The sequence below is a fragment of the Hylobates moloch genome, unplaced genomic scaffold (genome assembly GCF_009828535.3).
Source record: "Hylobates moloch isolate HMO894 unplaced genomic scaffold, HMol_V3 SCAFFOLD_6, whole genome shotgun sequence".
In the NCBI taxonomy this organism is placed as follows: Eukaryota; Metazoa; Chordata; class Mammalia; order Primates; family Hylobatidae; genus Hylobates; species Hylobates moloch.
In genome coordinates this window covers 155,622,743-155,635,031 of record NW_026652281.1, presented here as the reverse complement: position 1 = coordinate 155,635,031, position 12,289 = coordinate 155,622,743, and the positions used below count along the sequence as shown (strand labels likewise).

The 12,289-nt window shown below is 57.3% G+C and overlaps 1 protein-coding gene across 1 annotated transcript in view; it reads left to right on the top strand.

Moving 5' to 3' along the window:
• ADAMTS2 (ADAM metallopeptidase with thrombospondin type 1 motif 2) overlaps positions 1 to 8,788 on the top strand; it is a 227,603-nt gene extending 218,815 nt beyond the window's left edge. The window contains exons 15-19 of the mRNA XM_032158851.2: positions 939 to 1,098; positions 2,897 to 3,029; positions 3,851 to 4,058; positions 6,044 to 6,173; positions 7,044 to 8,788. Of these exons, the coding sequence (XP_032014742.2) occupies positions 939 to 1,098; positions 2,897 to 3,029; positions 3,851 to 4,058; positions 6,044 to 6,173; positions 7,044 to 7,240 (828 nt within the window). The 3' untranslated portion in view covers positions 7,241 to 8,788. The remainder of the gene's footprint in view (positions 1 to 938; positions 1,099 to 2,896; positions 3,030 to 3,850; positions 4,059 to 6,043; positions 6,174 to 7,043) is intronic.
• Positions 8,789 to 12,289: the final 3,501 nt, after the last annotated feature.

Here is a 12,289-nt window from a genome sequence, read left to right as displayed (position 1 = left end):
GCACGCACGTGAGTGGCCTGACGCACGTGTCCCCAGCGGAGGTGGGAGCAACTCGGCACACTGTCTGCTTGTTTCTGCTCTCATCCTACAAACGGGGGTTCTTTCTGCAGTCTGTTGAGTGTCACATACGTCACATTTTGTGCTATTTTGGGGGCGATTTCGCTGTTTAAAATCACCCCGAGCCTATTGTTGAAGCACTGTCCAGTGTTCTTAAGCCCAGGAAGCGGTGGTGTCTTAAGAAGAAAATACAAGTGTTGAATAAGCTTCGTGCAGGCATGGGCTGCAGTGTGATTGACTGTGGGTTCAGTGTTAATGAATCACAGTAAATATTAAATAAAGTGTCTTTAAACAGACTCACACATAGGCCAGGCGCAGTGGCTCATGCCTGTAATCCCAGCACTTTGGGAGGCCAAGCCAGGTGTATCACCCGAGGTCAGGAGTTCAAGACCAGCCTGGCCAACGTGGTGAAACACCGTCTCTACTAAAAATACAAAGATTAGCCAGGCATGGTGGTGGGCACCTGTAATCCCAGCTATTCAGGAGGCCGAGGCAGGAGAATGGCTTGAACCCAGGAGGCGGAGGTTGCAGTGAGCCGAGATCGCACCACTGCACTCCAGCCTGGGCTACAAGAGCGAAACTCCATCTCAAAGACAAAAACAAAAACAAACAAAAAATAAACAGACTCACACATAAAACAAGGTTATATATTGTTCAGGTAACAAAAATGTTGAGACAGAGGCTCACAGGAACCTCACTCTGTGCCCCCTGGGGTAATAGTTCTGTATTCAAGAATTTGGTGCTCGGGGCGACTTCATGGAATGTAACTGCCATGAATGATGAGACTTCTCTTGGGTCGGCCTCGGCTGCCTTTCCTAAGCTGGCTGGGGAGGAAGCATGGAGGGCAGGTCAGGCACATCAAGGCTCTTGGGCCGGCACAGGTCATCCCGGTGGGGGACACCCGGGTCTCACTGACGTACAAATACATGATCCATGAGGACTCGCTGCATGTCGACGACAACAACGTCCTGGAAGATGACTCTGTGGTCTACGAGTGGGCCCTGAAGAAGTGGTCTCCGTGCTCTAAGCCCTGTGGCGGAGGTGAGGGGGTCTCGAAGTTGGGGACCTGGGTGACATGAGGGTGGCCACGAGAAGGTAGGGGGCATCCCTGGGGTGGGGCCAGCGTGAGCAGGGGCCGAGGAGCCACAACAGGGACCTTTGCCTGGGTGGGCAAGGGCTTAACGGCACTGGAGGGGCCGGTGGGTGGGCAGGAAGGGGGGGTGCCGGGGCATTGGGTCGAATGTGGCCAAAGGGTGTGTGGGGTGTGGAGCCTGTATTTGTGGGCCTGCTTCAGTGTGGGAGTGACAGGCTGGCCTGGCAGGAGGTTGATGTGTGGACGGCTCAGAAGGATCACGCCGTGGCGTTCGCAGGATCACACAGGCAAGACTCTGGCAGTGCAGATGACACCCCCAGAGGCTTCTCCCTCTGTTCACTGGGAAAAGCCTCCCAGATGTTTCTGGGACAGGGCTGAGCACAGAGGGGTCCTACCCACCCTGGACCCCAGAGAGTCTGCAGTTGATGGGACATAGGACCCAGAGGCAGACAGGAAGCGCTGATCTGTTCTGCGTGCTCCTGCGGGCTGGGCGATACCAGGCAAGTGGCCAGTCCTCCCTCAATGCCGTGCTGGGCCTACACCTAGAGGACAAGGAGCTCACCAAGAGGTGGGGTCACTCCCTGGCCCAGGCGGATGGAAGGGTCCTCTTCCAGGGCCCCTGGGCACCCCTGGTCCCATGCCGGGCCTGGATTTCATCAGCGCATCCACCCCTGGTGATTCCTGCAAATCTCCTGGGCCTGTGTGCTCTTCCCATCTTCCTGGCCATTCCCCTGGTCCTGGCACCTTCCTCTGGACTGGCCCTTGTGTGTCCACTCTCACCCCAAAGTGACCTTTTGAGGGAACATGTCAGACAGTGTCTCTTCCTGGTGTCGTAGTCTTCAACAGCTTCCTCTGCTCTTAGGATAAAAAACAAAATTCTCCTCATGGCCTCCAGGGTTGGGGCAACTTGGCCCCTCCGGGTGTATTTCCACCCTGTGCCTCGCCCCCAGGTCCTGGCCACGCTGGCCTTGAGGGCTTTTCCTGGATACACCGTGTCCCCCCTTGGGGCCTCTGCGCAGGCTTCTCCTCGCCTGAGCCCTCCACCGCCCTTCCACCACGTCAGCCTCCCCAGCCTCTGCTTCCTGGGATGCCTCCAGGCACCCAGAGGAGGTCAGGCTTTATCTCCGTGCTTTCTTTGGTCTTACCCAGCAGGCCAGGGTTTTGCAGCCTGGGCCTCACTGACATTTTGGGCTCTGTCACTCGCCGCCATGGGGGCTGTCCTGTGCACGGTGGGGTGCGCCGAGCAGCATCCTTGGCCTTTGCTCACCAGTTGCCAGTAGCACCCCTTACCCCAGTTGTGACAACCAAACATGTCCCAGACATGGCCAGATGTCCCCTGCTGGAGAAAATCTCCCGGGTTGAGCGCGGCTGCTGCGGGCCTGTGGGAGGAAGCATGCGGGCTGCGGGCCCAGTGCTTGCCCGGCTCCTGGCTTGCACCAGGCCCGCTGGGCATGTGAAGTCAAGGTAGAAGCGGTGCCCTAGCAGTAGAGAGGAAATAGGGCCTCCACTCTGACCCAGGAGCCCAGCGAGGGAGAAGCAGCCTAGGGGAGAAAGTGGCCTCTTTCCCGCCCTCTCGCCTCTCCACCTGGGGTGCACCAAGGCCTCCCCCAGCCAGCCGCAGGCTCGGTGCCGTGCCCACCCTTATCGTCATCACAAGGGTGAGCACGCTGGCGAAGCCCACCCCTCCTTGTACCCTTGGGCGGGGCGTGCTGCCCCACCGAGCCCCTTCGAGCTCTCTGTCTTCAGGGTCCCAGTTCACCAAGTATGGCTGCCGCCGGAGGCTGGACCACAAGATGGTGCACCGCGGCTTCTGTGCCGCCCTCTCGAAGCCCAAAGCCATCCGCAGAGCATGCAACCCGCAGGAGTGCTCCCAGCCAGTGTGAGTGCCCCCAGCTCGGGCTCCCACTAGAGGAGACAGGCCAGGGGCCACCAGGGGCTCCCGTGCTTGGAGGTGTGGGGCCTGGGCCTGGCATCCTCCAAGGCATTTGACCAAGTCTCTCTCACCACATTTCATGGAATCTAAGATGCTGCAGGGCAGAAGGCGCACCCCAGCTTCAGACCCGCCAAACTGAACAGTTATGTGCATCTTAGAGATGACAAGAAACAGGGATGCCCAGATGGCGAAATGGAGGTTCTGAGGCCCAGGGCTTGCCTCCTGGCCCTGTACCGCAGGGTTGATGTTTCTTAAGCAGTGGCTCTGACGTTCAGGCCCTGGGGCTGGGCCCAGCTGCATTTCTGGGTCCAGGGACCTCAGTGGGGAAGCCAGTTGGTAAATGGGCAGGTGGGACCACATAGGATGGGGTGCTGGGGAACCCACACTGCTCTCGAGCTCTGCCAAGAAGGATTTGTGACGTCAGCAGAAGGTGAGGCCAGGTAGCAGGGCCCAGACCCTAAGGAGGCTGGGAAACCTCTTGAGGCTAGGGACCTCCACAGCCACCAGCTCCACCAGGGCCTCCCAGGGGCGACATGCACGGGACTCATCGTCAGTAGGACCTGGGGCAGCTGAACCTCAGTTTCCCCTCTGTGCAAGCCTGGATGGCCAGCATCTTAGTGAGAATAAGAGAAGGTGCACCGGGGAGGGGAGTACGCTGCCCTCTGTTCTCGCTGTCTGCCTGGGCTGCAGGGAGTGGCGCTGGAGCTCAGCCAGGCAGCTTCTCCAGTGCTGCAGAATCCTGACCGTGCACTGCTCTGCCCTGGCAGGTGGGTCACAGGCGAATGGGAGCCGTGCAGCCAGAGCTGTGGGCGGACAGGCATGCAGGTGCGCTCCGTGCGCTGCGTTCAGCCCCTACACAACAACACCACCCGCTCCGTGCACACCAAGCACTGCAATGATGCCCGGCCCGAGAGCCGCCGGGCCTGCAACCGTGAGCTCTGCCCTGGTCGTTGGCGAGCCGGGCCCTGGTCCCAGGTAAGCAATCCCCCGATCCCCTGTCCTCAGCTCCCAAACTGAGCTTGGGTGGGACTGAGGTGACCGGAGTATTCCCCTTCTGGCATGTGGGCCTGGATGTAGCTCCTGTCCTGAGCCACATCCCATGGGTTTCACGGCACCAGTGGGTGCCACATGGTCAGTGCTGTGCTAAGAAACCAGTGGAATGTGTGTCTTTACTGAACAGGCAGAGGCTTCTGTATGATACGGGGTCTGGAATCCCAGGAAACTGAGGGTAGCCCGGGCTCCAAGGCCCAGTGGGAGGTTTGGGGCTCCGGGATCCTAGGGGAGGTCTGGGTCTCATGCAGAGGTGGGAGGGGTCTAGGAGGCCAGCCAAACTTGCAGGAGGGGAGATGAGCAGGGCGTGCTTAGGCTTGTGCTGGGAGGAAGAATGAGGATGGACTGAAGGGCTACAGGGGTGGTCCTAGGGGCAGGGCCTGAGAGCCAGCCAAGGCCAGGCCAGAGCTGACGTGAGCTCTGACAGCCTGGTCACAGGCAGGGCCCACGCTGGCAGAGCTGGAGGAGCGTGTGTCAGGGGCTCCCCAAGACCACCCTCAGGCTCAGTAATCCACTAGGAGGGCTCACAGACTCAGAAGTGGGACTCACGGTTGCAGGGGCTTACAGTGAAAGGATACAGAGTAGAATCGGGAAAAAGAAAAGTCACAGGCGAGGAGGTTGGGAGGAATCCAGGCGCAAGCTCCCAGTGTCCCCTCCCAGTGGGGTCACAGAAATGCCCTGCCCCCATGTGTGGCAATGCATGTGAAATGCTGCCAACCAGGGAAGCCCACCAGAGCCTGGGCGTCCAGGGCTTTCACTGGGGTCAGCTGCATAGGTGTGACCTCAGACTTTAGAGGAAAAGCAGGTGTTCCCATCCATCACTGTTGGTACAAACTACCCAGACCAACTGGTACTGCATGACCCAAGGCCTCAGGCGTGCAAAAGCACTCTTGATGGGTGGAACCTTCCATGAGCTTGGTTCCCAGGAGCTGCACAAGGGCCAGTCTTGAAAACAGGCATTGGCCGGGCACAATGGCTCACGCCAGTAATCCCAGCACTTTGGGAGGCCCAGGCGGGTGGATGGCCTGAACTCAGGTGTTAGAGACCAGCCTGGGCGGCATGGCAAACCACTGTCTTTACAAAAAATACAAAAAGTTAGCCAGGTGTGGTGGTGTGTGCCTGTACTCCCTGCTCCTCGAGAGGCTAAGGTGGGAGGATTGCTTGAGCCTGGGAGGCGGAGGTTGCAGTGAGTTGATATCGTGCCACTGTACTCCAGCCTGGGCCACACAGCGAGATCCTATCTCAAAACCAACAACAAAAGAAAAAACAAAACAAAAACAAAACAGGCCTTTGTTGGGAACGTGCAGGCTTTGAGCAATCCGGGTCTGCTGAGTCAGCCTTTTCCTGCGCGTGTGGTGAGGACTGGAACATTTTCCTTGGGCAAGGCTGGGCGTGACTGCTCCTTCTGGCACCTCCCTGGTCAGTGCGGTGGACCAGTGGTGGTGCTGGGGGCTGGAGGAGCCAGTGAGGGCACTAGTGGTAGAGCCTCGTGTCCAGGATTGTGGGGAGCCTACTGGCCCCTCCTAGGCTGGGTCAGAGCTTTCCCAGTGCCCCACCCCAACCCCTGCCCAGGGCACAGCAGGTTCTCCTGGGCCTTGGACCTCCCCCAGCCAGAGAAGGGAGGCTGTCACTGAGAGCCCAGCAGTGCCAGGCCTATGCCAGTCTGTATATGGACACCGTCTCACAGCAGCTCAGAGAGACAGGCATGTGGGTCCCTTCTTTGGAGCCCCAGGAGATTGAGGCAGCCCCCGAGGGTGGGACAAGGCAGCCTCCAACCCCACTCTCCCCACTGTCCCACACCTCCTCCTGAGCGCATGGGTCATGTGCCTGGGGACTGTGGGCTCCTCCAGCTTTGCCAGTGTGGGCCCTGTGTGGGAGGTGAACCCTGCCTGGCGACTCTCCCCCTGCAGTGCTCGGTAACCTGTGGCAACGGCACCCAGGAGCGGCCAGTGCTCTGCCGCACTGCGGATGACAGCTTCGGCATCTGCCAGGAGGAGCGGCCTGAGACGGCGAGGACCTGCAGGCTTGGCCCCTGTCCCCGTAAGTCCCCTGCAGCCCCCGCCCCTGCTCCCAGCATGCAGCAGCCCAGGGCAGGGGTGTCGGAGGCTTGGTTCAGGCCAATCTGGCTTTTCTTAGAGAGTAGCTGGACTCAACATCTGTGAGCGTGGAGAAGGGGAGCACTGCAGGCCAGGTCTGGGACTTTGCCTGGCAGGAAATGGAGGGAGCTGTGTGGAGCTGACTCGCCCCTCCCTGCCCTCAGGGCACTGCATACTCACAGTGACAGCAGGGAATGCTGGTGGCTATGGTGTAAGGGGTGCCTGTGTGAACAGGGGGACGGACGCCTGTGTGAGTAGGGGGTGCCTGTGCGAGTAGAGGGTGTGCTCTGTGCCCTTCGAGGAGAACCAGAATACCTACCGCGCACAGATGCCTGGCCAAATGCTATACATGTGTCACCTCTAACGTCTCCACACAGCTCAAGACTAGACCCTGCCTGCCACAGTTCCCTTCTATAGAGGAGGGAGCTCTGGGGGGTCTAGGCACCTGCCCCCCACTGGGGAGGGTGTATCCAGCATCTCTCATTCCCATGGCACTGCTCTGTCCAAGCTTTCTGGGAGCTCAGAGCTCGAGTCAGCAGGTGGAACCCGGGGAACGGGCAGGGTGCAGGGGCAGAGGAGCCAGCCCAGAAAAGAAGGCAGCAGGGCCTGCATGCCAGGGCAGCGAGAGAGAGACGGGAGAGCTGAGACCCAGCACGCTGTCAGGAGGGGCAGGAGGTGGGAGCCCCGGGAGGGGGGGAGGGGAGGGCCTTGAATGACGCTTCCCCAGGACCCGGGGAGACCTGGAGCCTCTCTGCCTGGGGTGGGGGCCCCAGCCTGGTGCCCTGCAGCCACAGCGCCTCTCTCCTCCCTTTAGGAAACATCTCAGATCCCTCCAAGAAGAGCTACGTAGTTCAGTGGCTGTCCCGCCCGGACCCTGACGCGCCCATCCAGAAGATCTCGTCAAGTAACCGACCCGTTTATAACTCTGCCTCTGCCCTCCGGTGCATGCCCTGCGCCCTGTGGAGCTTGCCGTGGGCCCCCCTCCTCTCTGTCTATGGAAAGCTCCCCTGACTCTTCGGGCGCGCTCTGGGGTGACCGTTTTCTCCCGGGCCTCTGAGCTCGGCGTCTGCTCCGGGCCGCACTGCCTGCTGGCGGGGCCAGCCTCGCCGAGGCGTGGCAGGGGCTCGGGCCTCTGCTGGGGCCGGAACCCGGTTGGTGATGGCTTGTAAAGGGGCAAAGATCTGTCGTGGTTGCAGGAGGGGCCGGTGGCCAAAGGGCGACCCTCCGGGCCGAGCCCGCCCCCAGCCTCGCCCACCCTTGGGGCGCGGCCTGGGGGGGTTTCGGGGGCGCGGTCTTGCGTCGTCGTGCGGGGACCCCACCCCGAGTTTCCGGCACTGCCAGGGGCTTCCCGGCTGCCACCGCTGTCGCTGCTGCTGCTGACCCTTTGCTGAGCGTGTCCTTCTGACTCGTGAAACTCTGGCCTGCTTCCACCCGGCCTTCGCGCAACTCACAGCCCCGCCCGGCCCTGTCCTGCGGGGGTCCGGTCACGGAGGCGGCAGAGGGGCGCGTTCCTCCGGGCCGCCGGGGCGTGGGGACACTCCCCACCTCCATTGTCCGCCCATTAGCCCCAATGGCCTTTTCTCATCTCGCGCACAGGACCCCCTCCGTAGGGCTGAGAGAGAGTGACTGTGTGGTGCGGGCGTGCCTCGCCTACCAGTGTGAACAACTACAGAATTACCTCAATTTTTATTGCTTTTTTGCTTAGAAAAACTATGTAGAAAATGCCTTAAAGTTGAAAGGTAACAGGATTGGCTGCTAACTCCAGCTTCAGAGGGGGAACGTGGGCCAGGTAGAAGGCAGGGAAGGTGTAGGCGAGCTGGAGCGTTCATCCACCTTTTGCCAAGGTTAAGGTTTCCAAGTGCAGACGGCTTCTCTCCCTGGGCTGAGCGGTGCGCACGGTCCGTCTCTGCGGACTGGAGTCTGCCCTGATGCCCACTGGCCAGTCGGCGCCGACTGTTGCATGGAGCCCCCGAGGGTGCTCCACAGCGCGGCCTTACACCCAGGGGGCGACCCCCTGGGCCCTGAGCCGCGATCCATGTAGCACTCCGCCCCGCCCCTCCACCCCAGCCACCGCCTCTGTTCACACCGCACCCCTGCCAGGCGGCCGGCCCCTACTCCTGCGGCTCTGACCACTGTTCTGTAAATAACTGGTGTGCACCTGCGTACTAATCTCGACTGTTAACTTCCAACTTTGACGAGGCCATGCGAGCGACACGCGCGACTGGGGAAGGTGCAATACTGTCCTGGGCATATGCACTTTGGTTTATCAGGGATATTTTATTAGTGTTTTGTATGTATTTAGTGACGTATTCTATAGGTTCCATTGTCGTTGCTTTTCTGGTTTTTTTTTTTTTTTTATGAGACGTTAGCGTGTGCCAAAGTGACTGTGAAAATGACCTTTTATTCTTACTAATGATGGAAAGACCTCCTGTCATGCATCCCACAAATAAACTCAATAAAATTCCATAAAACTGGGTGCGTGGGTTTGGCAAGCTGATGGCTCCTTCTCTTTATCATGGCCCAGACACTGAGGAGTTGTGGGGCCTCGCTCAGGCATTAATTCCCCCGGTTTCTGATTCGAATGACTTTACTGCCCCACTCCCCACTGCCCAACATAGATATTTAGGGCCCCTCCCTCTGAAAGGTGTATCTCCCCTCCGCAGGCATTTTCCAAAATCTGATAGCAAACCGTGCGGGCACCCCACCGTGCCTCCGGGTTTTGAATCAGCCAAACGAGCACCTCGCAAGAATATCTAGGTTCTCTATGGCGGTCTCCTCATCAGGAAAAGGGCCTGAGATGGGTTTCTCCTCATCTTGGGAGCAGAGCCTGTGGGGTGGGAATGTAGGGTCAGTAGCCCAGACATTGCTGGTCCAGGTCACCTGTTGTGAGCCACCAGCAGGTCACTACCCTGGCTCCAGGCACAGTTCTCAGCCTTGGGCTACTTGTTCAGGAAGGGAGAGGTGCCCATCTGGCTCAGGTGGGGGGCTGGGCCAGCCCCAGGAAAGCCTGGGTCGGGAGAGGGGCAGGGCAGTGGTGGCTCTCTGGGCACCTGGCCTGCCTGTATCTTCCAAGGTCTTCCCAGGCAGCCACAGGGCCTGTGGCCTCTCACATTGCTGACAATGGCCAGAAAGAGGGTCTAGGTTCAACAGAGACTTCCTGACCTGGGGCCCGGGCTGTGTCCTGCCTCCACTCAGTGCTTCCCTCCACTCAGTCTCTCTTCCCAGAGATGGGTCAGGAGCAATTCCCGCTAAGAGGCGGCTCCTAGGCCAGAGCTAGAAACACCGCCTACAGCCCAGGTGCTGAGGAGGGCGCATCTGGAGGAGGGTGCCTCTTGCTTTTTTAACCCAGCTGCATGACCTTTTGAGTGTTGGCATGGGTGCCTGAGCCTACCACTCCTTTATTGAGAAATGAGAATGAGGTATTCTCCATCCAGCATTTTCCAAAGCATGGGAAATGGAAGGTGATTTGGTGGTGCACAAACATAGCTGGGGCTGCGCTGCGCTGAGCAGTCCCTTCCTAGTTCCTTTTATGCTTTACGGTGACCTCAGGAAGAAAGCCTCACTTGCTACCAGCTTTAGCCTGTCTCACATTTGCTCATTTCCCTTCAGCTCAGAGCTTGGCAGGCAGGAGTCTCTCTCTAGAATTTGATGAGTTAAAGTTTGACTTTGAAATTGACTTAAAAGGACTTAAAACTTTTTTTTTGTATTCCTATTTTAGGTTACCTTTGTTCACTGCAGTAGTTTTCCATGAGTGGTGATAGTATAAGGTCTTCTCCTAAAACAAATTTTAAGTGTAAAAAGGAGTTAATTTAAAGGATATGACTAAGCAAAGAATAATACAGGTGCTGTTCAGGTGTAGCCAAGATCGTGGGAGTAGCCCACAGTGACTTAAGTTTATGAAAAGGGTGTTTACTCTCAATGGTTGATTGTCATTCACTGGAGGACAATAGGTCTCACTACTTGACTGGTGCTGGAAATGGCTGAAGACTAAGTATTAGAAAACCACAGTGATCATCTTGGTGGAGAGGCATTGCCAGTCATTGCTGCAGGCGCATCACTCTTCCCTGTGGTCCGTGATAATACTTAAAATGCACAAACCTGGGGTGTCTTTAAGATCAGTTGGTCATGATGACTTTGAAATTTTTCTAGGCTGTTTTGAAATTTTTGTAGGATATTTGCATAGTCAAGCTCTTGGCCAGGATTTTATTTCAATTTTGTATTTATTCACTGACGTATTTTTATTGTTAAAAACTAAGAGCAGTGCCACCCACCGTTGGGAGAAAATCAGACATAGAAGTCCCGTATGTAGACCGGGTGGATGGGGGACCCCACCTGCGGCTGCCGCCCTCACTCAGTGGACATTTACGGAGCACTTTCTCATGCCTGGCTCTGACCTGGGCATGCACTTGACCCAGGATCAGTCAACCTTTTCTGTAAAGGGCCAGGTAGTAAATATTTTGGGCATTGGAGCCCCCATGGTCTCTGCCACAGGAGTCAGCTCTGCCTTTATAGTGGGAAAGCACCCACAGATAAGAAATGCATGGGCCGGGCATGGTGGCTCACACCTGTAATCCCAGCACTTTGGGAGGCCGAGGTGGACGGATCACAAGGTCAGGAGTTCGAGACCAGCCTGGCCAACATTAGTGAAACCCCATCTCTACTAAAAATACAAAAATTAGCCGGGCATGGTGGCGCACACCTGTAGTCCCAGCTATTGGGAGGCTCTTGAACCCAGGAGGTGGAGGTTGCAGTGAGCCAAGGTCACGCCACTGCACTCTAGCCTGCGCGACAGAGCAAGACTTCATCTCAAAAAAAAAAAAAAAAAGAAATGCATGGGCATGGCCCTGATCCAATAAAATTTTATTTATGAAACCAGGTGGAGGGAGGGACTTGGCACACTAGCCATAGGTGGCCCACCACTGTACCAGGCTGATGTGATTCCTGCTTTTCAGGGATCCCAGCCTGGTGGGGGAGACAGTGAGGGAGTGGAGATGTGGATAAATGTGTAACACCAGCCTTATTTGTGTGAAGGAAAAACCATGGGCAACAGGAGAGGGGGCAGGGTGCAGCCGGGGCGTCCCTCCCAGCACCATCAGGCGCAGGCTGCCTTCTTTGTCAAAACCTATGGGGTAGGGGGTGGGGAGGCTACCATCAGCTCTTATCCAGAACCCCCTGTGTTTCCCTGAGGGTGGGGCTCAGTGGTTTCACAAACCAGGCTGCTGGAGAGGATGGGGTGGGGCAAGGATGGGAGCTCTGTGTCTCCTCCACCCACCTTCAAACAGTATTACCATCAGTAGTCTGAGTCTATCTGTTTCATATATTGGGCAACTGTGTAAGATTTGTATCTGAGAAAAGCCTTCTGCCAGTTTTAAAATCCTGACAGCCACATCTCAGGATCTTCCGATTTGATTTCTGGCATCTCCCCTGGGCAGCAGGCCCTCCCCTTCCTCCTTGGCACTGTGAGCGTGGTTCTTGGGCTCAGTGTCAGGGAGATCCCCACTTCTCCTGACGGCCGATGGGTTTTAACTCCCTTTTCTTGGTGGACCCTGCAGCCAGTCATGTGTTCTTATTTTGGCCACTTAGAAGCTCAGGGCCAAAGTTGGGCACCCTCTGATGCACGGGCCTCCCTGCGTTCTTCTTGCCTGGAGCTTTGCCATTTTCAGATTCAAAATTTCCCTGTTTTGAACTTCCTCAGTTATTCACATTGATCTTTTTCATACCTTATCTTTTTTACGCCTTTATGCATTATTTGGTTCACTGTTCTAGGCTCTGGGGCTCTGCCCTGTGGAGCTTTCAGGATAATGAAAAAGTTTGGCACTAGTCACTCATCTGACAATTAGATGTGAGCTTGGCTGCGAAGGCACAGCTGCTGAGACCATGTGCTGCAGAGACCTTACCTGCTCAAGGAGGTCAGGGGATGCCTGCCTGAGGAAGATGTGCTCCAGCTGCCCCTGAAGGAGGAAGGGTGGTAGCTGGAGGCAGGAGAGAGGCATTGCATGTGCAAAGGCCCTGTGGCCAAAAGGAGGTCCATGCAGAGCAAGGAGTGTAAGGCCAGAGGGG